The sequence below is a fragment of the Dromaius novaehollandiae genome, chromosome 4, assembly GCF_036370855.1.
Source record: "Dromaius novaehollandiae isolate bDroNov1 chromosome 4, bDroNov1.hap1, whole genome shotgun sequence".
NCBI lineage: Eukaryota > Metazoa > Chordata > Aves > Casuariiformes > Dromaiidae > Dromaius > Dromaius novaehollandiae.
The window spans coordinates 58,679,297-58,704,885 of NC_088101.1; the positions used below are offsets into that span (position 1 = coordinate 58,679,297).

The 25,589-nt window shown below is 38.6% G+C and overlaps 1 protein-coding gene across 2 annotated transcripts in view; it reads left to right on the forward strand.

Annotated features, from left to right (window-relative positions):
* Positions 1–25,589, forward strand: part of SCFD2 (sec1 family domain containing 2) — a 219,355-nt gene that overhangs the window by 7,530 nt on the left and 186,236 nt on the right. For both annotated transcript variants that reach the window (XM_026093614.2, XM_064511157.1), the window contains exon 2: positions 2,037–2,205. In XM_026093614.2, coding sequence (XP_025949399.2) covers positions 2,037–2,205 — 169 coding nt within the window. The remainder of the gene's footprint in view (positions 1–2,036; positions 2,206–25,589) is intronic.

Sequence of the window (25,589 nt, forward strand, 5' to 3'; positions counted from 1 at the left end):
GTTGATTTGCATAATTGGTCATGGGTGAGATTAGTTTAAGAGCTGAAGAGACCTTTTCTGACTGATCTGAAGAGATGGTGCAAAAGCTGTTAGCGCCTGCTGGCCAGTGGGAATGTAGCAGTGATGGCAAAGACTGAGGTACTATTGGCTGATTGTGGAAGCAACTCAAACAGGCTAAAATTTCCCCCATTGTGTCAAAGGAGAAAGGAAGGATGTTAACCATTAATGTGGATTTATTTGCATTTGAGGTGTTTCTGTTTTAGTGAAGTGTCTTTTCTAGCTAAATGTCACTTGCATGCAGTAAGTGTAGAGAGATGGGCATTGCTCCCAGTACATGGGAGTGGAAGTTCAGAAGATTACCATCTGTTTTCCATGTCTGTAACTTTGCAAGTGTTGATAACTGCAGTGTGGCTGACAAGTGACTGACCTAGTAAGAAGAATGTAAGGATTTTGGAGAGCAGATGGCTTAAAGAGTTGAAAAGACAACTCAGTTCATTTCATCTGTAATTCAGTGGTCTAAATCTGGCTGGGGATGGTAGAAAGGGAAGTTGCTGTCATTCTGTGACTATTAGAATCTCTGGTGAAACAAATTGGTAATCTCAATCCAGCTGAGCAGTTAGGTGTCCACACTGCAGTATCACCACATGCTTTCCTTGCTTCCTCTGGATAGAGGCATTGCCAGCGTGGAGTTTGAACTTGCTTTTCCTCTGCTTTTTCATCCTTGCTTCTCTCTTTAACTTTTGCAACAAGTCAAAATAGTTGCTAAGCATGAGGTGGTTTTATGGCATTGGACACCTGGCTGCTGTCGACTTGCTTGAGACAGCCTTCTGTTTAGCCAAGAATAGTTAACGATCTGACCTTTGTAATGTTCTTGGTGTAAGGACTTCCTTTGGATTTATGGAGGGTGTGAGGTTATCTTCACTGGTTGAAACAGACCTGCTCTGTCATTTGGAAATGGTCAAGAGTGAGGACAGATAGGGTCTGCGTTGACAGACATTTTATGGAATGGGACCACAGCCTGAAATGTCTTTACTGCCTTTCAAAAATGGCTCCAAAAGCCTCCTTTTTTTGTGAGTAGGGCCAGGAGAACATTACCAAGCTCAGTAATTGTATCTGGCCCTGTGGAGATAGCTGGACAGCAAAACAGCTAAACTCGTAGTATATGAATACTTTGGTCATGTCCCTGACTTAAAGACGGTGAGGTTTTTGGCCCTCCTCTCCAACATTTTTGTCTGTAGTATGGGTCGTGTTTTTCTGCTTGGGCTTTGCTCGCAGTCTTAATATTTGTAAGTTGGTTGTAGTGCCCATCTTTAGAGTTGTTCAGTGGAGGTAGAGCATGTGTCTTTGAAATCAGGAGGGCCGAAGAAAAAGTGCCAGCTGAAATTTAGAGATTCTCATGGAACATGGTCAATTGACATTTTACACTATTTTAGTCATTTCATGTTGGTTTTGATTACCTGTGCTGCCTCAGGCTACGTAGGAGAGATGACCTTGACAGTGGCATGTTGCTGGTAACTTTAATATTTTGCCAGCTATCTGGGTAGCTATGTATGCAACTTGCATACAGCTCTTTTAAGCACAGTCATTTAGTTTCTTATTATTTTAGATAGAAAAGTATTGTGTGTATGTGTGTGTACCTATGTATGAAAGTGTGTGTGTGTGTGTGTATATATATATATAGTTGAATTTTTTGCCTGCTGTTTTTAAGTAGCTACTGTAAATTTTGTTTAAGAACTTTGTTATGCATTTTGCATATTTAAAAAACAAAATCAGGGAATGTCTAACAGCTGTAAGGCTGAGCCTAAATTATCCTTTTTAAACGAATCCTTCTGGAATGATATCCATAGTTTTAACTTCAGACATTCCAGTGCTTAATTTTTCTAGCAAAATATCTTTGAAAAGCTAAATGTCATCTTGGTGTTATGACTACCAGTCTTGTTCTCCGCAAAACATATGGTCATTGTTTTGCTCTCAGTTCCTTGTGCTTTTTTCCTCCTTGTTGTCTACCTGATATTTTCTTTTTAAATCTTTTCCAGGAGCAGTTGGTCATCACGGTGACAACCTTGCAGAGAAGATACTTTCTGTGCTTCCCAAGCTCCCTGGGCACAAGACTGATGTGATGGTTAATATGGTGGAACTCACTGCACTGCAGACTCCAGATGAAACTTGCAGTGTTATAGCACCTGGCTGCTTAGCACAACCAAAGTAAACGTTCTTTTTTTTCTTCATTTTTTAAGATGTTGAGTATGTTTGTTATTTTGGCATAAAAAAAAAAGGAACAAAGAACAAGTCAAGGTACAAAAATCCAATTTAAAGGAGAAACCCATCTAGTCCTAGTTCTGCTGGAATATAATCAGTTTGTACGTGTGCATTAAGTGATTGAACCAGATAAAACTCCCAAAAAGGGAGAATCTCAGACCTTTTTTAGATTTGTGTTGTTCAAACTGCTGTGGATTGTTGTAATAGAAATCAGCACAGATTAAGCCCCAGAACTTTCTTGTGATGTTTTTTTCTGTCCAAATAAGAGGCAGGACTTCAGTGTGGCTTTCTGCTCCCATAAGTCTCTTCTATAAAGTGAGCTGCTTGCTGAATTCTTTTTAGAGTGCCTGTTGACTTAAGGTTTTATCCCTGTTTTCAGACATGACACCTGTGGAGGAAGGTAATTAGGCGTAAGTTGAGGTATACAGACAGCTCCATGAGGGCCTCTGATTTTTGCTTAAGCCAGGACAACTTAAAAGCAGTAATTCTAAACAATTATAAGTAACTGTATCATTTGTAGCTAAGACTTTGCTTGTAAAGTACATCCGGTTTGATGTTTCAGTTTCTAAACGTAGTTATCTGAACAGAAATTTTCCTAAAGCTTCTGTTACCATGCATAAACCAAGAAATATACCAAGTGCTGGTTTCACTCTGCAAGAAAAATCTTGCTTAGCAGAGTGCTGTAGAAATTCATATGGTGCAAATTAGGTGAAAACATCTCTCTGTGCCATAATGTTCCCACCATGTATTAGAACATATTTTTTTCAAAATGGGACATCTAATGTTTTTATTCTTCTGGTTTGACACCTTTTGGTACACCATACCAGCTCTCCTCTCCCAATCCCCTCCCACTCCATCATCCTCCCCCCAAAAAAAGATTTTGCAGAAAGCTTTTCTTTATTCCAACATACGGTCTTTATTTTATGAGAGCCTTATGATCCTTTGTCATCTTCCATCTCCCACACATGCTGTAACTGGGTTCAGTGTCTAAATTTCACCTTGAATAACTGTCTCCTCCATCAGGAGATGAAGAGGAAACATTACTTCATATAGGTGGACTCAATTGTAAGTTAGTGCCAGGGTGACTAACTTTAAGTAAGTTATGGTTGTCTTTTTATTGGCTGCTTTCCAGCTGAATGCTACAGTAGAAGTGTGATGTCCTCAACATCTGTCTACACAGCAAAATGAAGATGTTGTTGTCCATGGTAGACATGCTCTGATAGATGCTCTTTGTGCTACCTTTAATTAGCTACCAGAAATAAATAAAATTTCTGGCAGCATGGACTAGGGAAAAAAAAGGTATTTAACGTCCTAAGATTGCTGACCCATGCTACCAATCCATTATTCCTAACACTGACACTGATGAGATAAAAACTAGTGCTAGTATGCCTTCCTGTGCTAGAGTTATGACTTCACTCTTCTCTGTAGTCATGTTTCTAGGAACAGGCTGTAGAGTTTCCTTGTGTTCTAAGGTGGCTAGTGGCATATACTTTCAGGTCTATTTGCCTATTTACTAGCTAACAGAAGTTGCCTCTGTTACTAGTACAGTTAGTTATTTTGCAAAGTCTCCTATGGGCAGAAGTTAAAGAACAAGGGAAGCTGGATATAGGGTGCTCAACTGCTTTTATGCAAGTGCAACGAAGTTGGATGGTAGCAACTGGTACCAACTGGTAGTCTGGTAGCAAGGCAGTTTGTTACCACACTGGTCTATAACAACATTCCCATAATAACCTCCCTCTGCAATGTCATCTTATTGAATCTGTATCACTGGCAATTTTTAAGAACAGATTAGGCAAACAGCAGTCAGGAGTGGCTCAAATAAGATTGATATTGCTTGGGAGCAGAGCAAGTGGACTAAATGACCTCTCAAAATCTCTTTTACGATAATGTATCTCCATGTTGCTTGCAGCTGAAGGAGTATTGCATGCCTGAGAAGAGAGTCTCCAAACCAGAATGTGGTTCTGCACTCTTCAATCCTGTCTCTTTCATTTCTCCCTCTAACTATGAAATGATTAGAAATAATTTCTGATTTAAAATGGGCATTTCCAAACTCTGTTAAGACAGTTGCTGAAGAGTACCAGAATCCATAACAGTGTCTAAACGGGTGGCTGAAGGTTGTAGCTTCCATTCTGTTTAAGACTGTGTTCTTAGTGTTGGATTATCAACTTGGTCATTAATCATCTTGGCTAGTATAAAATGGTCAAAGTTCTGAAGTGCTGAAATGGATTTAAAATTCCCACCAATAAGTTCCTGTGTCAACGATGCTCTCAGTTCTTCATGAACATGGTTATTGCCGTTGGTAGCAGGCTTTGGAAGTGTTTGTCGTAATTGAAAAGGTAAGCCTTGATCTATATTTGTAAATGATGTTGGCAGTGAGTATTCCTCTGCTTGTAAATTTTCTATTTACTCTGGCAAGTGAAAGTGACAGCACCTTTTCTAGAGAAAGGATTAGTAACTTCATTTGCACCCAAGTGAAATGTGTGTGGGGGCGGGGGGAGGGGGCTCTTCTACATGATACCTTGTGGTCAGAGTCCACATGTGGCATTTCACGAACAGACTCACGTATTCAGAATATTTTTCAAATGCTTTCATTATTTTCTCTCAAGTTAATATTTGAGCATGCTGTGGTGGAGAGACAGCTCTGCTCTCTCCACACAGCTTGCTATATTTAACTTTTATTATGGAATGCCACTCCAACAGAAACATCTGGGCTCAGTTACAGAGTTAGCATACAGAATTAATGAATAATTTATGGCTGGTGTGGTGAAATAAAGCAGGGTTCTTTTCTTAAGCCTAAGGAAATAATGGGCTGCTTTAAAGATTTAGATGAAAATGTATATGCCATATACTGCCTAGGTTGCTGTACTCTGAAGGTGCTCTCTCCACGAGGAAAAGAATTTCTAAACAAAAATTCCCAACCTATTCTAGATTTCTTAGCTTTGTTAGTATTGTAGCCTCAAAAATTTTGTGGAGCAGTTGTTTTCCCTACTGTAATCATCAATGCGTTGCTCCTCTGGTGTTAATGTTAGTTGAGAGTTATGTTCTTTGAGAATTAAGTTACAAAGTATTGTATTCATTTTTACATACATACATACATACATACATACATACATACATACATACATACATACATACATACATACATACATACATACATACATACATACATACATACATACATACATACATACATACATACATACATACATACATACATACATACATACTACAGTTTATAGACATAAAACAAAGACATCTACTCTGAGCCAGAACTGCCTGCTTGTGATTAAAAATCGTGATAGCCACCCTGTCCTTTCAAACAAGTGATGCACAATAGGAGTGGAGATTCTGAAAGCTTAATGGTGGAGGTGATTTAAAAAATTTATATTGATTGCAGCCGTCTTGCTGGTCTTTGCATTTTGATAACCCAATAATATTTGGATGAATATTTCCTTTTTAACAATTTCAGCTAAACTGCTAATTTTAAGTATACACTAAGTGGCTTAGTGTATTAGAAATTGTCTGCTTGGATGCACATCAAGCTGTCAGTGGCTGTGAACCATATTGTCCGTTTGACAGCATACTTGGCTGCTTTATTTCTAAAAGCACCTCTCTTGCACATTTAGGATTCTTATTTTCTCACGCAGAAGCATCCTGCAGTAGGTGCTGTGTTTATCCAGATGGTGGCCTGCATTGTGCTCTTTTTGCTGTCTTGCACGCAGGAGCTGAGGCTCTGAGGGACACCATGGCTTGCTCAAGCAGTTAGCTGGGGTTTAGGTTGCTGCCTCCTATCCATAGATCTGTGGTATGTGAGAACAAGGAGTAAAGAGTTACATGGTACTGAATTGTGGGCAACTGAAGAAATGTGTTATGTTTGCTCTTTTTTAATTTGTTCTTTTATTACCCAAGAATGCTTTTTAATGTGCTCTCATATTTTGCTGAGTAAGCTGAATACTAAATTTGTTTACACACATTTCAAGAACTTGCTGAATAGAGATTGTTTTCTTACTTACTTTTCTACTCTTACTTCTTTTTCTCCAATCTTTGGAGTCTTTAAGCTTAGAATTCAGTGTGATGATAAAATCTTAGAAAAAGGCCAGATTTCCATTTAAAATATACATTTTTTTAATGTAATATACAATGAGCCATTGGGTTCTTATGGCAGGCAATTTTCCATAAAAATGCAAAACTACAATATACGTTTCATGTTCAGGGTGCTATGCCTAACGCAATTCAGTGAGCAATATAGCTGAGGTGTCTAGGTACTTCTGACAAAGCAGTTGGAGCCACTAAATTGTCTGGATTGTCACTGGGGGGGAAAAAAAAACAAGTTCAAAATGAGGTGATCTTGTTGATGGGTGTGATTCAGAAAACCTTGATATGGAGGCCAGGTGTTTAAAACATGGCACTTGCAAAATTTTTCCTTTGGTCTTTATATGAGAGGTGAAAGGAGAGCTGTGCTGAGGGGGCAAGAAAGTTCATTCAAAATTAGAACAATCCTTGAGGTACGGTGGTAAAATTTCAGTGTCTCATGTTAATGAAAATTGAAAGGGCATATCTTTTTCTGATCCTCCTTAGTTTTGAGGTATGTTGTTGTTTGTGTTTTAATGCCATTAGGTACTTTCATTTGAAAGTATTAAAATTCTTAGCAATTTAGCTAGAGAAGAAAGCCCCACTGTGCATCTGGCTTTATTCTTGTGCATGTTGAAATGATGTACTCTAGGTACTTGGGGGACTCAGAAGCCTGAGGGTAGAGAAGAGGTGGTTGGGGAAGGAAGTGGCAAGGAGACCTGTATTCCAGTCACAGCTCTGCTATCTACATGCTGTATGATCTTGGAAGAAATGAAGTTTCTTCTCCTACTTCTGTTTGCTCTTCTGTCTTTGTCCAAGGAACTTATCTTTAAACTAGTAAAATAGAGAATTTTTCAGGTTACATGTTTGCAAAACAAGTGGCAGAAAATCTTGGATTGCAGCTGGGATTCTGGTCTCTGGGAGTGTACAAATAGTGGTCCAAATGATGACATGGGCAGTAAGAAGGTGTCAGGACAAACAAAGGCATTTGTTCTTTCTTCTGTACTGTGTCATTCCCACTCCTCCCTGCAGTGCTCAGCAGTTCTGGGAGCGGGTGCTGTTTTGAGGAGTTCTCCCGCTACCCCTTTTTGCTTGAGCTGGTGGAGCAGCAGTTCTAGTCATCTCTATTCAATATGCCTGCAATGGTGAGTTTTACAATCACATATGATGTGGACTTAACATATAGGATTAGTTGTGCTAATATGGCAAAGAAAAGAGGAACAAGAATTAAAACTGGAAAGAGGATGGTCTCTTTTTAAGATGGGTAATAGGTTTATTTCAAATTTTTGACTATATTTTCTTGCCTTTAACTGGAGAGCAAGACTCAGAAGGATAACAAATAGAGATGCTTTTCTTAACACTGAATTAGTTACAAACTAAGTATTTTGGGGGTGGCTCTTGGGTCTTTGTTACATAAGAAGTGAAATGAAAAATATTTCCTTTATGTCAGCTGTAGATACTAATTTGAAAAAAGAGGTTTTTTGCAAGTGTAATAAATTTAGAAAAGCTTGCAAAAAGAAGGTTATTTGGAACTGTCTTGTCCTTGGATGGGCTGAGAATTTATGGCATAAATCAGAATAATTTTGCTTTCTGGGTTAGTAACATTAAAGAGGAAAAATTAATCCTACGATAAGAAAAGCCAGATGACGTGAGTATTTTACTTAGTATTCATTGGAAATCTTAGCAGGGAGGAAGAATAAATCAAAACAATGGATGGCAAGGCTCTTCAAAATGGAGAGAGGGAAAGCTGACTGTGTCTGTTGCAGTATGTTGGTAGTGCTGGAGCAGCAGGGTGCTGCCGGAGGCTGCCTGCTCGTGGGGAGCCCCTCTTCCCCCTCCAGCAGCTTTTCTGCTGTTCGACGCTTCCCTCTGCTGGGAGCTCCGGGCTCCTGCTTTCCCTGGGGCCTCCTGCCTCTGCTTTAGTGTTCATGCTGAGCTCTGCTCTTGAGGTTTAGCCTGAATCCAAACTTCACCAAAAGAAAGAAAAACCCCAAACATAAAGACCGCCCTTTTCCTGTCTACCTTTCTGAACAGGGCGAGCAGCACTGTTATGGAGGAGGGCTGGTCTTAACTGGGGATTTATGAAAACAGACTTCTCCATACATTAAAAAAACAATAGTAACATTTCCCTTCCCCCATGACAGGAGAGGTTTCAGCAATCTCTGTTTCTAGAGCTCATGCTGTGCCACTGATGTCTGTTTCAAGGGAGGTTAATTGGCTTTATAGGGCTTTTTAGTGTTAATACCTCTTGGTCTTTCAACAGTCTAGCCATGAGATGCTTCTCCAAAGGCAGATCAGGAAGTTAGGATCCCTCAAACATAGCAGTTCCCTCGGTCCTGCTGCTGGACTGTCAGTCTTCCTGCTAGCTTTTCTGTTTTACTCGTATGGGCTCAGAGCGCACTGCAGAGTGGAGGCCTATTCATAGTTTGCTGCTTGTTTGAAATTTCTCAAGTCATCTTTGTGTTGGGAGTAAAGCCCTGACTGCATCAGCTTCTGGGATTTGTCGATCAAAACAAACATTCCTCTCATGTCCTAAGCAAAGAAAGGAGGTGCTTTCTGCTTAGTTTCAAATCAAACTGAATTAAATGAACGTAAGTGACTGTTGTCACAGGATAAGATGAACAAGTTGATAAGATTTAATGCATCTTACAATATATGTGCATTATTTGCCTAGATCCTTTCAACACAGGACCTCCTTAAAATGGAAAAAGGGTAGGAGGGGGTTGTGCAGAGGGTGGGAAATTCTAGGAAGAGGTCAAGATCTCTGCCTCGCCTGCACCGGGTAACTTATGGCACTACTAGAATACTGCACTGCTGTTTTGCAAAACCTCACTTTGCTGCAGCATTTAGTTTGTTGAAATAAACAGCAAAGGAATTGCATGAGGATTTTTTAGCTCTGAAATGTCTTGCTTAATAGGTGCCATGTTTTTTAATCACCTGTTTTGACAGGCCTGAGAGGCCTCAGAAGTTATCTTATAGATAAGAGAAAGCTTGAAGCTTATTTTCCCTGAGATAAAGAATGATTTGGGCTGACAAGCTCTCAGCATCAGCTGAGTGGTTCTTCCTTATCTGTGTCTCTGAACGCGCAAAGGAATTGTGGAGGTTGCGGCAAACGGTGTTCTTGAAGACTTTATTCCTTTTCCTTTCAGGACATTTAACTGTATTGTTTGTCTGGGCTAGCTAGGCTTACTAAAGAAAGTTTTCAGGCAGAATTCAGACTTTTTCCTATACCCTCTAATAGCTATCCTTAAAGTGTGAGGATCAAAATTTTCAAGAGTCAGAGTTACATGCAGAATCTGTTAGTTGAAAATGGCAAAAACAAGAATTCTGCATGCTTAATTTTTAAGACACAGATTCTTAGTTCTTCTGGAAAAGGACTCCCTGTATTTCATCTCCATACAATCTTTATTTGAGTGCTGTCATTCATATCCAGCTTTATGGTTTTCCTTGTCCCATTGAAGGACACAATACATTTGAATGTTATCCAGATGTTGTCCGAGCATCAACAGGTCTCTGTACCTTCAGTTGGTCATCATAGCAGGATTGCTTCCTTGTCTGTAAGGAAATTCCGTGAGTACAGTCACTGAAAGTAGTTTAGCATTGCTGTCTGTTCTACAGTCACGTTCCTTGCAAGATGTATTGAAGGACAAATTTCTTATGGATCAACCAGCAGAAAAAGTAACCACTGATGCCTGGAATCAGATAGGACAGAAAGGATGGACATTATGTTGTTTAGGGCCAGAGCTGCTTTTTTTCCCCCTCCATCTGCAGCATTTCTTCCAAAATGACATCGCCTCCTAGTTACCTTAATGCTGCTGACTTTTATTTGTGAATTTTGTGAGGTTTTTTTGCTCTTTGTAAGCTTACAAACTGATCTTGGTGTAGCGACAATGCTTTTTCCTGCAGATACATTCACAGTTCAATAGCACGAAGGCTGGGTCTGTTTAAGCAGATTTTATGAATCTCCAAAGTGGGCTCCAAACTTTCATGTTTTAGAATATGATCTTGCAGTAACTGTTTCTTTGGGCTAATACTGTGAGGTTTTTTTTTTTTTTGTTTTTTTGTTTGAGACTAGCTGTCATTCTGCTTGGCCAGCTGCCTTGATGTTTGCCTCCTGAATGACCTGAACAAGGTTTTAACATGCAATGATATGCATTGGCTTTACTACATACTGTGGAATTCCTTGTTTGCTGTTCAAGCATAGTGCCAGAACAGAGGTTGGTTGATTGAGTGACCTGGATGGGTGTTTCAGTTTATCATTCTCAAACAATAAAGTAAACCTGCTATATCGTACAAAGGAGAGAAATAAGTCATAATAGACTGAGGAGAAGAACAAATGAAAACTTCTTATTCTGATGAGGAATCAGCGTTTGGGAAGGAAACAGCATTATCTGTTGGCAGTGGGTTTTGTTGCAAATTTTTGAACTTAGTATGAAACAGGAATCAAACCTTATGCAGGCTAAAATTTATGTGAGCTACTTACCTGACAAAGCTTAAAGATGCTTTTTACCCTGGAAAGCAGACATAATTTGTACATAGACAACTACTTATACAAATAAATACTTACATAACTATTGATTTTTACTTTTTTATAATTTATCCAAAAATCCTGTCTCCCCTTCTGTTATTTAGCATGGCTGTTTGAGGCTCTTTCCTTTTGTAGCCTCCCCACATTTTTCTCCACGTGTTCCTGAATTGTACTGGAGCATGAGGTTTTTTGTGCTTCCCTGTTATTCATTCACTTTTTTCCTGTTTGTCTTTTTTCTCTGAGATCGCTCTCTCCCAAAGGTACATGCACTTTATGAGGAACTTATATACTCTGAATTGCTTACCACTTATAGCAGTAATGCAGTTAAATCGGTCTGTGTCTTCCAGCCAACGCTATGTTTTTGCATCCTTTTTGCCAGTTACCTGTCTTAATCCTGTCTTTTTTAAAATGCATTATTTCTGAAACTTTTGAAATTTCAGAAGACCTTTTCCAGATGTCTTCTGAAAAAACATACAAAATCATTGTTTTTTTGGAAAATTGCTTTTTATGCATGCAGAATTTGGATGAGAATTTGGGGCTTTTTTTCTTCTAACTTCTGGAAAAGAGTTGCCTTCTCAGTCCATTCCAAAGATGTGCTCCTAACCTTTTCAGGGTTTGGAGGGGATTCCTTGTTTATCTGTATCCTTTGAATAGTGGTTTTCTGTTTTGCTTCTCACCTTGTTTCTCCACTGAGAGGACAAAGGAATAGCTCTGTAGGTACTTGTTATTGCACAAGTATCCCTGACCTCGCTAATTCATCTGAGTAAATTAGCGTTTCAGTGATCTCTGATCTTTGGTTTGCAATTTGTAACGGCTTGCTCCAGTGCCGCCTCTCTTCAGTGTCGCTATGTTACACTCCAAAAAAAAAAAATTCAGGAAGCATGAAGTGGTTTGTGTTATGTTACAGCCACTTGCTTGCAAAGGCAGTAGTGAAAATTGACCAAACCAAGGTGCTTTTTATGCCTTGATTTACAGAGGGCCTAGTCTTTCAGCAGGCTCTAGAAGGCTGTGCTACACTGAGTGCTACTTAATTTCCATAGATAGGAATGTATTTTCCAAAATGATCTTCAACTAGGAAAGATTCCCATTCACTGTGAGAGGAAAAAATTTTAAGACTTTTCCAAAATCTCTGTCTCTTTGTGACTATACTTATTTAAATGAGCAACAAGAAAAAGAAACTCGTATTGAGCCATTTTCAGTTACTAGACACAGCACCAGAGCACAAAATGTGCATGCTTTACCTGGCGGTTTGAGCTCCTTAGGAAAGGGAAGTTAAACTCAACAGAGAAAGCTGAAAAGATCTTATTAATGATGCTGGAATGTGTCACAGGTTTAATGACACAGAAGTGTGTCATGGCTTTGAACATGCTTTGCACAGGCCAGAAAATACCATCAATGATAAAGTTAATTGATTATAAGGAGGAAATGTGAGGGAGGGGGGATTAGACAGCACCCCATACACTTCTTATACAAGCTCTTTTTTGAGAGGAGGAGACAGCATTAATATTGAAGGACAGCAAAAAGCCATCTAAAACCCAGAGATCTTGGATTAGAACAAAATTATACTCTCCTTACTCATTCTGTGGTAGGCAGAAGCATATCAGGGAGGGGCTGTGAAAAGCTATCCAGAAGGGTGGATGAACGTATGCAACGTAGATAATGTCCTTATCTCTTTCTCCTTGACAGATCAGCCAGAGTATGGAAATGGTTATAAAAATGAAAGCCGGAGGCTGAAGCTTTATTCTTTCTGAATAGCTGTCAGTTTTGGAAGACTAGAATTGGCCATATTAGGTTTGTTTGAGATCTGCAGATGTTAAGGCTCTAGGTTTGTATTGAAGCTATGACAAATATGCTACTTTGAAGTAAGGAAGGGAAACAAGGAAGGCATCCTGGGCCAGGCCTCAGTTGGTCTAAATTTGCTTTCACCAACATGCTAGCAGAGACTCTGACCCTGCCTGTTCAAATAACCTGTCTTTATTTCTGAATAGCTGTCAGTTTTGGAAGACTAGAATTGGCCATATTAGGTTTGTTTGAGATCTGCAGATGTTAAGGCTCTAGGTTTGTATTGAAGCTATGACAAATATGCTACTTTGAAGTAAGGAAGGGAAACAAGGAAGGCATCCTGGGCCAGGCCTCAGTTGGTCTAAATTTGCTTTCACCAACATGCTAGCAGAGACTCTGGCCCTGCCTGTTCAAATAACCTGTCTTTAAAATGTACGGTCTGCTTCAGATTAATTTTTTTACTGTTTATTTTGATGGGTCTCTATCTCTGTATTTGAATACTTCTTCTCAACTCATAAAGAGGTTATCTGAATACTTTAACAACTCCATGCTGTGAAACTTAGTAAGAAATTATTTTTGTGACAACTGAGTCACTTGTTTAAAGGATTGTCTTTCCTTCTATGATGAAGTCATATTCCTGTACATTAAGCCCTCAAAATGGTGTTGAAGCTTACAGTGGAATGAATTCCTAGTTGAGAAGTTGCTTAGGTAACTCTAGGTTTTAAACCAGCAAACCAGGGAGAGAGGTCAAAAGGACACTATAGCAAAAAGTGTCCTTTGCAAAAAAAAAAAAAAAAAAAACATTGAGAGGGAATTCCTGTAATTCCATGGAATCTGGGTTTATTTTCTTACATATCTATTGTAAGAAAAGCACACTTCAAATATGTTCTTGGTAAATGTTTTCACTTGTATTATCTATCTCTGCAACAAAAAGTGACCCAAAATATATTGGTTTTATATGCCTGAAGGACACCTATTGTATAACTAACCCATGTGTCTGTAAAAGTGGACTTGGCATTCTGGTACACCCCTGAATGTAGATTCAGTTGTCAGCACCTCATTACTAACTGTTCTTTCATTGGAATCATTTTTATTAAAACAGCTTTATGCAATAGCTTTGCAACACAGAACAGAATGCTCTTAAGTAACCTATTATGTTACATGTCGTATTCCCAAGTAATACAGATGTTGTAAGGATCAGACTTTATTTTTAGTATAATTCACTTGCTTTGTCCAAAAAGTAAATTAAAATCCCTGACAAGTAACTCTTTAATATACACATTTGAAGGAGTTACTTGGCAAGAGTTTTGATATATCTTGTATTGTACAAAATCCTACTCAGAAGCTTTTGCTTAACTTGATTCATACAGTAACTTGGTCTGGCATTCAGCTAGCTGTCTCACAGCTTGTAGGAATAAAACATTTTACAGAACTATTTCATTGGAATAAAAGGCAGCCAGTTGAAACTCAGAAAGGGCTGGATAATGGTTATGAATATGAGAAAGTTTTAAGAAGTTATTTGTGTGCACTTTTTTCTTTCCGCCTACAGAGTTTGGCCACCGCTAGAGAAGCAAAACTGAATTCTGGGGTAATACTGGAATAATTAAGGTATGTGTTACTGCAGTTAGCAAGAGAGCTGTGGCTATCTTGGAAGCCTGTCTGCATCAAGCCTGTTTTGCTGTGCCAGCACCCCTGTGACAGTGCTGTAAAGGTGCCCCCTCAGCAATCCTGCCTTTGCTCATAAAGGATTGCTCTCTAGGATTTCTTAAAGTTCCTTTAACCCCAAGCAGATCAGTTTATTATTTTGTACAGTGCTAGTGGGCTTTAAAAAATTGCTGTATGGTTTCTTTGGCTTTCATGTGTCTCTTTCTTCAGATCTCAGTTGGCTATCCCAACCTTTTTTGTTGCTGCAAGAGATATCCAGTCTAAACTGAGTAGATCTTTCTTTACTGGAGAAAGTCACCCTTCAGTATGAGCTGGCAAGTTTCTTGGGTCTGCCGCCTCTGGTCCTGCACAGTGGGCAGAACTTGAGTCTCTGGCTGCTCTGTTTTCTCACCTTTCAAGGCTTGATTTGTAAAGCTCAGAAACACACCCACACCCCCCTCCAGTGCTGTCACAACCCTTTCTGCCTTCTTCAGAATCTGCGATACTGTAATTCTTTGTCTCTTCCTGAAAACTTTACATCAGATACCAGCCTCCTCCTTTCCGGGACAGATATATCAGAGCAACTCAAGCTTCCATTTACCTTGTAAAATGCTGTATGCCCACATCTGACTAATTGAAAAATAGAGTAGTTCTGGTCACGATGAGCAATTCTTCGTCCAACAGAGAGGTTTCACTATTTCACTCTTCAGTGATTTTTCTTTTGTTTGTCTTGAAGCAAGCAGACTTGCTTCGGTGTTCATGTGGATGGTGAATTGCTTTCTTTCTGGCAACCCTCCAGCTGCCATTGTATGCTTGATTGTTTAACGTTTGGATCAGCCTGTCTGTATTGGTGGCTGTGGGGTCTAAATATCAGGTGCCTCTTCTGCCTTTGAATGCTGGTAGACAGCTGGGATAACCCATTTTTTGAAACTAATTAATAACAACTTCCCAAGCCATTATAGTAATCTATGCACCTTATCCTTCTGCCTGAGCCACTTTGAGAAATCTTTCAAGAATAAGCCACTGGAAATAGAAGTGGTGGGGAAGAAGTGCACCTGAACCTAGTCCCTTGCTGAGTCAAAGTGAAGGACTCTAGTCCAAAATACCTAGCAAGAAGTGAGAACACTGCCTGCTACCTGGAACTGGAACCTATTTTTGCAAATACAAAAAGCAAATGTAATACGTAGCTATCCACTGAGCACCCCAGTGCCACAGTAAGCATTTAAGATCTCCTATAATACCACTGTTTGAATAACAGCAGAGTTTTAGGATAGCTAAATGCGCAATGGCCTGACAGGGCTGAATAGTAGCAAAAGCCTTCCTGTGGAGATGGCTGTTCGGAAGCTGTTGCAGAAGGAAGCCCTACCAGGTGGTTAATGGAGAAAAATGGTAACACTATGTATTACGCATATGTAACTCTGTTAAATAACAGAATTACAGAAGGGGACAGATAGGGGTCAGAGGAAAAATAGAGTTAAAATGTTTTAAAGGGTACTGGCCACATTTTAGAGCTAGGAACCTCTTTGCCTAGTTGATAGTTAATCTCCTTTTTTCTTTGCACAGTGCATGTTCAAAATTATGTCTGTGTACAAGATGGAGCTTAGTGGGATTTTAATACTGCAAGGATTAGTGAGACAAACACCAGTCAGTCTCTTTTGAAACTGGTCCTACCCTTCTGAGATGTTTCTTAATTGCTCTCCCTCTCTCTTTAATTCCCTTGCTCTCTCTGTTTAGGATGTCAGGGTTAAAAATACATAATCAAACCTAGTGTTTGATAAGGATGCTTACAGTAGAGCAAGATGCATAAAAAGAATAATCCTTAGAAAAGATTAATAGAATTCCAGTTGTATTGATACACTTGACTTTCAGTAAAGATTTTGGGTTAACCCCAGTTTTGAGACACTGATAGAAATGCATATATTAAGATCAACCAGAGGCATCTGATTTCAGGATAATAATCATGCAAGATTATAGACTTCAGAGGTTCTGGGAGTTGGTAAGTAACTGTCATAAAAGAACTTCAGGCAAAAACAGTAATCTGTTTCTTGGTGCCATTGCCAGGTGCAGCTTCTGCTTGAGGACTGTTCTTATGACTAATGCTTCCCTTTCAATCATGCTCCAGCCTGGTAAGCAGCAACAGCTCTGTACGGGTTCCCTTTCCTACACCAATTACCTTCCTGAACGTGCCTTTGTTTCCTAGAGGCTTGCCTCAGGGTGGCATCTTCCAGCGTTAGTCTGCATGGAAGGTCACATGCAATTACAGTTGTGGTGGCTGCTGTGTGCTATCCACATACAGTCAGTAAAACTGCTCAGATTACAAGCATTTGCTCTAAGGAACTTGCTGCAAATGTGAGTAATTTGGAAGGCATTTTGAAAGGAATTCGAGCAGGAAAAGAAGCTAAAACAACAGTGCAAATTCTTTTGGAAAAAGAAGTGTTACTGTTTGCATTGGGACTGGGATACTATGTACCTGTTCTTATTCTGACTTACTTTAGTGCCTCTACATAGAGTTATCTTCTCAGACGGTAAAAATGTGAGTGGAGAAGAAACAGAGGAAGAGAAGATCCCTATTAGTAGTCATTGAATCCATCTCATGTGAGGACCAGGAGGTCTGGATTGCAGAAAGGTTTTCCTGGAGCATTTTCAAGAAACTGAAAGGGAGTAAGTACATATTGCTGTGAAAGGACAAAATACAGAGACACGTTTCTGTGACAGAGGTCAAGCACTTCACCCTAACGTTCTAATACTCCACTGAGCATAAAGAAGACTCCCAACTGGGATCTTTCATTCCATCAGTTTAATTATAGGAGCAGCCCTCACCATTCATCCTATGTGAATTGGAAAAGAAGAATTCTTTTGAGTTTGAACACTCTTTCTAGGCACTATGAACTCTTCTGAGTTAATCTGTTCTCAAATAAGGATACAAGTACCGTGTTGTTGTCTTGATAACTCTATGTTCTGTTCAGATTCAGTTTAGAAAAATTTCATTGAGGAACATCTTCATTAATAATGCAGAATCTTTCATGTTATCAGGTCCTAATGAAACTAAGAAAACACTTCTTTTGTTAGAGCACATGTACTACCCTCAATTACCTCCAGGGTCAAAAGTAGAAGTAAAATACTGTCTTGATCCTTTTTTTCTTGACTGCTTGAGATACTTAGCAAACACATGGTTTTGGCTTTTTAGAAAACCTCTGTACATTCTGCAGTTCATCTCCCAGGATCTCTCCCCTGGGAATGTAGGCATTATGGCAAAAAAATATTACTATATGCACAGTAGTCACATAATCAAGTGTAACATCCAGCCTCTTGCAAAAGCATTGCTTGTGATCCTGTTTTGTGGCACACTAGCCAAGTTGGCTTCAGAAATGTGTTTGGGGAGAGCCTGGTCCTTTGCCAGCTGTTTCACACTAGTGCTGTTGACTCTTCCAGTAGTTCTGTAGGAGCAGCTGTACTTACTTTGAGGAACGCTCCCCAAAAAACATTTTATAGCTGATGAAGAAATAATCTTGTAGCAACATCAGCAACCATCTGAAATTGTAAAGCTAAGTCTGCCTGCTTATGTGACTTGTATGTACGTGTTACAGTGTTGTGTTTTAAATAAGTTTCCCAAAGGGAAAACAACAGTCTTGGTGTTCTGGCAAATAATAAATGGCTTATTAATGCAATTCAGAGTTCTAATAACTTCAGTAATTTGCAGGCAGAGTATGACAGTTAAACACTAGTTTTCCTTTTCACAAGGCAGTTTGGAAAGATGAAGGGTCATGATCTAAGTGGTTTCTCCCTGCAACATCAGCTGCTTTTGCTTGCTCAGTTTATTAAATAGATTTTTATCTAATCCCATGTGCAAGCACTTGGGATGCCACAGCATATGTAGGGCAGGACTATATGTATATCTGTCTGTCTCTTCTGATAACACAGGCAGAGATGAGCTTCTCCTGGTTTAACTCCATGTAGATTTTTATTAGTGTCAACATTCATTGTCCGCAGAAGAATACCTGTGTGAGTGGTAAATTAGCCTGGGAGTTGCAGAGATGTTGCATAACATGTGGTCCACGAGCAGACCTCCCGGAGTTCTTTTGATTTTAAGAACTGTTGTGTTTGTAAGGCTTGGGTTTGTTCTCAATGCTGCTTGTCACGAGTTTGTATGTTTAATATAACACATCACTGCTATAGATTAACACCGATCAATGTGGACTTAAGTTAGGGGATTTATTTGTTTGGTGCAGCGGTATATTAAAGTTATTTGGGTATAACTTTGTTCTATCTATGAGGCAACTGATATATTATTTCTGTAATCACTTTGCTCTAATTATGTAGCTTTTTATAGAAAGCCATGGTTATTAAATTTTAAAAATACTCTAGCTAGAAGGAACTACTAGTTATTCCGTAAAGCCTCTGAATTAAGAATTCTGTCTCCATGGCTACATGCAGTTTTTTCTACTAACCTATTCTACTACTGAAGAAAAAAAAGGGCAGTGAAAACTACCTCAATGTTTCATAGCTTATAGACCAATTGAGTGCTTCATTTTTATATTTTTTCCTTAAAGTACACCTTTGTTTGACTTTGAAGTTTTACAGATTCAAGTGGATATTAACAGTTTGGGGAATAGCTAAACTAAACAGAACAGAATGATGATAAGAAATCATAGCACCCCTCCCCCCCCCCCCCCAAACTATTCATTGGACCATGTTGTTTTATTTTTGTTTGTTACAGGAAAATGCTGTATTGTCTGTCTACAATCAGATGAAACACTGTAGTGTGTTAAAGTTTTAAAGTGCCATCTGTCTACAAAATCATTGATGTGACTAAATCTGTTAAAATACATATTGTTAATTCTATTAAAAGAAAAAATGAACCAGCCTGTCCGTATTTTTAAGAAACATTTGAAGCATCTTTTATGCTTTTTTCCCACTAAACAACTGATCTAATATTTATGGTTAAAACGGAATATGGAAATGCAAGGATTAGATCACATTTATAAATTAATTTCCTCTTCAGATACATAGACTAGACTGTGTGTGTGCATGTGTTGACTTTCCTTATGTTCAATTATAGTTTGCAGGTTACTTTTCTGCTCTCTTGAGTTATTTTTCTATTTTGGTTTAATACACACTGGTGCCATTGACTTACACTATTACCATTTGATATTGGAAGAGGCAATGAGTGGAATTCAAACGCCTTACTTTTCAATAACATTATTTCCTGGGCAGCTGCATTAGCTCTCGTATATGGTGATTAGCAAGTAAAGTCGTTCTGCATCATGGATGTTGAAGTATGTTAAACTTTTTGGCTTTCTGAAGCAAAAAAACTTCTTATGTTTGTATCTCTGAGCGTATTTTTTTTAGATCAACATTAAACAGGACTGTGGTTAAGATGCTTCTTACAAGTTTGCATGGTGCTTGGATTGAGCAAATGTTTGATAAAGCATAGGACACTGGCTCTGTTGGTGGGTTTGGCAAGTTATGAACCTGCTTCAGATGGTGGCTGACCACAGCGGTCAGGCTTGCGTGTATATTCTTATAACTAGATCCATCTGTAAAGCAGATATGTGAATGAGCCAGTGCAGTCAAGTTTCAAAAATAAATAAATAAAAGAAGCAAGACATAGGATGCTGTGTTAGCATTCACTTTTGTTGGGAGGGATTTTTTCCTCCTTTTAAGCAATTTCTGATGTGGACTGAATCCTTGCAAACTTTTTATAATTCATTCTTAAGTTCTATTTTAGCTCAGATCACTGATGGGACCAAAAATGTGTCAATTTTAGAGTCTGGTTTACTGTCTGTCCATTATGTGTCAGAGGAAAAAAGGGGATTCAGTGCCTAACAAAGGGCTCTAGGTAGACAGAGCTGCTTCTGAGGCAGTTCAGGCTTGCTGTATTGGTTGTGTTTACACAAATCTTCTGAATTGTTTGTTCTTAAGTTCTCCCATGCTCTACTGATAACTGGGAACACATTTTTCCCCTGACTAGAGTAGAGTGATCATGGTTTTATTGGAACACAATAGTATATATGGAACACAGTGATTTTGCAAATTAAAGTTATGGTGGTGTTTTAAAAGCTGTTTGAGATGATTCTTTCACAATTCCTGCATGACCGAAATGATCTTTTGATTTTATGTGGTCTTAGCATTTTTTTTAAACTTCTGCTACTGTGCCTGTGAAAATCTTGTCCCTTACTGCATATTCTTCGCTCGCAAGATGAACCGGAATCTTTTGCTCTCATGATGTTCAGTGACAAATTCAAACAGTACTTTTCTATTCTTGTTTGTCTTACTGGTTGTGTCTGGTGACTTTTTTTCTCTGCTCCTATTGATAACCAACAGGCTCCTTTATCATCCTTCTTCTGAAAAAGCCTGCAAAACTTCAGTTAACTTGAATGGGTTACAATATTGCCCTAAAGTACATGTATGTCTAGGCATGCCTTATGAAGCTAAATATGATCCCTTGAATATAATAAATGTTCTCTCTTTTATTGCTAAAATTTAAGTAAATGCTGTGTACGCTTTAGCCAGCTTCCCCCATGTACCCTAGACAAGCTAGGCTTAGTTTGTGAGCCGTGACTTTCAAACAGGAACCCTTGTGCTCCTTGTGTGTTTGTTTTATGGTCATGTCAAGTCAGCTTTATGAGGAAACAGTAACGAAAGAAAACTTGATGTATTACATCACGTGGTCTTGCAGGTCATGCAGCTCCGCTGTTTGTCTGGACTGCTAAGCTCCAGGGCGTAGTTTGATGGGTGTTTTGTTTCTGTGGGTCAGGGCAGTAGATGAAGCAAATGATCTGCTTCCTGGTCTGCTTCGCAAAGTGATCCTGTGTACTGTGTCCGTATTACTAAGGGGATTCTGCTAAGGTGAAAACAGGCAAGAAGAGGCTCAAATTTTTGACTTTTGGTGACAGACCGTGGTTTGATGTGGACAGGCCTACTGTCCACATCACTTGACATTAATTGACCAAATTAATTATGTACTTTCTTTGTACATGTACCTGTATATTGAGCACAGCACAGTGAATTGTCCAATACTATTGTTGAAAATGTCTTAACTCAAATGTCTTAACTCTAACAGTTTTTACTTATAAATTGTTCAGGTGCTCTAGGGAAGACTCTCGTGAAGCTTTGTGGTCAATCATTATATATTATCTTTATGCATGTGCCTTAGCTTTGACTGGTGCAAGCTGATTGGCAACATCTTGAATATTATCTCGAAACAGCTTTTAAAATGCCAGATGGAAGTATCTATCAAAATCTTAGCTTCTGTTTTATCTGCTTGCTGCTATGAAAATGTTTTAAAGTAAACTGGTGGCAAAAAGCTGTTAATCTAGTCTGTTTATAATGATATTTTGTTGTCTGTGTGAAACTTTTTTTTAAAACAAGGATCTGCGCTGCTTGTGTCTTGCAGAAGAATAATCTATTGAAGTTCGCTAACATCTACTAATAGGTTGATCATGGAGAAGTTTGTTTACTATAGGAGTGCATTAATAGTACAGAAACATTTATATACTAGCAAATACTCCTAGTTTGTACGTAGTGAATAGCAAGGTATATCACATAGGCAAGACCTCTAGTTTTCATTTTGGGGAAGTTAAATAGTTTATAGAAATAACGATACAGAGAATTCTCTTTATGTGACTCCTTCTGTTGTAGGGCTTGCTTTATTTTATGCTGAAATATCTCATCACAGAATCACAGAAGGGTTGAGGTTGGAAGGGACCTCTGGAGATCTGGTCCAACCTCCCTGCTCAAGCAGGGTCACCTAGAGCATGTTTCCAAAGATTGTGTCCAAATGGCTTTTGAATATCTCCAAGGAAGGAGACTCCACAACCTCTTTGGGTAACCTCTTTCAGTGCTCTGTTACCCTCACAGTAAAGAAATTTGAGTACTTCATGGAAAAAACATCTTTTGAGCTTTGTAATGGACCTTAATTGAGAGATTAACTTCTCACAGCTTCTTCCATCTTTAACTGAATAAAACGATACACTTTTATTTGTTGGTTACAAATCTCCAAACCAAGTTGCCATTTGCGTTTGAAAGAACTCCAGGATATTATAGCCCTGGATTATACCTAGCTGTTTCTTGCTGAAAAGCCACTGTCTCTGTAAATGTTTTCCGTGATTTTTTTCTTCTGAAGCAGATACTTAATTTGCATCAGATATATTTCTATGTAGTGTCCATTCCTCCTCTTCTTCACCACAACTGCTGTACTGTGGAAGAGCTGAAAGAAGAAATGCTGAAATCTTCAGAAGTCCTCTGTCAAACTGATGCAATAGTGTGAGTCAGCTCACACTAGTAGAGTCATCCTCGCTTTGTTAGTTACTCCTTCTGCAAATGAGACTTATGTCTTTTCTCTTGTACAGTGTAAGTGCATGGGCACTGTTAATTTTTTTTAAAAAGATATTTCCATATATTGGAAGAATGAAAATTAATTAAACCTACCTATTTCAATATGCAAAATTCTAAAGTATTTTTTCGACAAACTTCCTTTAAGCATTCCACTAATGAAGTGCTTAGAGAAGCTTTTCAAGGCTTTTACTTTATTCATTTCCATTGTTTATAATCACCACATGATATAATTCAGGTAGGAATTTTGATCACATTTTTGGTAATTGGTATTGCCTTCGAATAGACTGGTATCCACTCGAGAAACTAAATCACTGTAACAAATTAGTAATATAAAAACTTTGATCTGTTTCCTCCCTTTTAAAAATAATGTTTTAAAGAAAAGTTTTCTTTTATTATGAAAGCCAAAAATGTTGTTTTGCCAACTGTATACCTGAGATTTACTTTGAGTTCTGCCAAATCCATGGCAAAAATAGTTTGGACCAACTCCCTACTGGCCTGCTTTGGGCAACACACGAAGAAATGCTGTATAATTCCACTCTATTTAATTGGCAAAAAGTGAGCTAATGCAGATGATCTCGCTCGTCTGTGTCATAGATGCTAGAAAAGAAGAGGCATATGAAAATTTAGAAACTGCTAGAGCCAGTTCTCTTTAGATGCCAGTCAGTTGTCTTCAAACTGCATTACTGTGTAAAATATTTCCAGTTCTTCTGGATGAAAGGCATTTTAATTGCATGTTTCAAGTATGAATCTACTTTTATGCACAGTGTGTGATAGCACTGCTCAAGCTGGCTTTAAAGTGTGAGCATAGACACTTTTTTTTCTTCCTTGTATGTTCTGCAGTCTAATCAGCCTTCGCCTGAGAGATCCTTCTTGAACGTTCAGCTGAATCTCTCGCCTATTGCTGTACTAGGAGTGTGAGGAGCCTCTGGCCTGCAGGATGAGTATGGTCTGCAACCCTCACTTTTTTGCCCTGCATCTTGGCATGTTGGTAACAATCCAGCATGGTCAGCCAAAGCTGCTTCAAAGGCTTGTTGCATCTTTAGATAGCAAAGCAGCCATCCCATCTGCCGAAATGAGTTTACTGGAACAGCTCAGTTACTCAGATCTCCACTTTTTAGATGAACATTCATCTTAAAAAAAAAAAAAAAAAAAAAAAAAAAAAAAAAAAAAAAAACAACTTTTACTCTGTGTCACCTTTTCAGTTTAACAAACACCCCCTTTAGTGAGATCATATTAAAGACATGATTGGCTTATAATCCTGTATTAATTTTTGATGTGATCCCATTTTAAGATATTTGTTATACAAGCTTCATACTTTTTATCTGTGGGCCTCCTGTTTATATTTTGATCAAAAAGAATGTTGTTGGATCTCTGGTTGATTCTTGTCTGCTTTTTTGTAGTGTGATTATTGCTTTAACACTGCTTTTGGCAGTGTAGAAAGATATTTAAAAAAAAAAAATTGTTCAGTCAGAAAAGTTGGTATTTTAACAGCATTCCCAGTGATGTTTAGTGAATCAACTGTCTTATCAAATTATGCTAGTATGAGTTAATTAGTTAACTTCATCTCGATATGACGCAGCCTTCCTTAAATACATGTGGAAAGTAGAGAGAGGAAAGAACGGTCTGTATAAACACCACATGCAAAGGCTGAAGCTATCAGCCTGCCATTAGCCCTTTATCTAAGGGGCTCTTGGCATATAAATCAAACAATAACCTCTCAGTTCTGAATCAGTGCCAAAATACACAGCCACAGTTGAGTCTACGATAGATTACACCCACCAAGTAGCTTGAGGGCTTGGAGCGAACTGGAAAATAACCTTTCAATTATTCAGGAAAACGTTTATGTTCTTTAATGTTGGCTATCAGACTTTTTTTTAAGTATCCATTTGCATGTTCTAATCTTACAGAAAAAGATCAACAAACGGGGCAATTTAAAATGCATCTAAGTGAGGATGTGAGGATAATGTTCTAAATTGGATGGTTGTAAAAAACTTTTTTTAAAAAACCATTCTGTGTGTTTTGCCATGTTGCAATATAATTAATAATCCGAAGTGAGGGTGGGAATATCCAACGATCCTTCTGCAGTTTTCTGCAAGCACAATACTGACATGACATCAGCTTTCCCTTTAGGGTGTTTTCTAAGGTTAGGATAGATTGGAAAATGGTTCAAGTTTCCACTGTCTACAAGGTGCCTTTAGTCAGACTAAGCAGATTTGTCAACTATATAAAAATGTCCAATAGTGAAAGTTTAAATGACTCTTAAGAGTGGACTGAAAACTTAAAAAAAAACCTCTAATTCTTTTACAAATAAGTGTCTGTCACTTCTGGCATGATAAAGACTGGGTGCACAATTGACACTGATTTGAAAATAAACACTTTATTTTATGTTAATTTCCTAAGAAGAAATCATTGCTGCAAGCTCAGGTAAAAACACATTGTCTAGCCAGTCTGGATGAACACAAACATACAGTAAGACTGGAGATTTTAAGTTCTCAAATTAACTGACAGAAATCGGTATTTTAAGTTAAATTATATTAGAGCCACTTTGTCACTTTCGAAACTGCAAAATCAAGAGCTTCTGGTTCCTCAGTACCAAACTGCAGCTTGCATAGTGCAGCAGTTTTGAGGTCAGTCTCTCTTTCAGTCCCGTGTCATCTGCCCACAATGCAAAGTGTGGGTTGTTAAGGGAAGCGTGTTTTATGCAGCTGGGTTGTCCTTTTGACAAGGGGCTGGTGTGTGTGGGTTGGGACAGAGCATAGGCAGAGCCTTGGCTCCATCTCCCTCAGTTGTCCTGCTGGCTGACATGTCCCAGGAATGTATAGCATATCCGGTGAAGTCTTGGCACAGTTTATTCTCTCTGAAGCAGCAGGGGAATTGGAAGAGCAATTCGGTCTCTTGATACATAGCCCCTCACTCCAGGCTAATCACCAAATTTTGTGTCTTATTGCACTCTTGTGCTTCTCTTCAG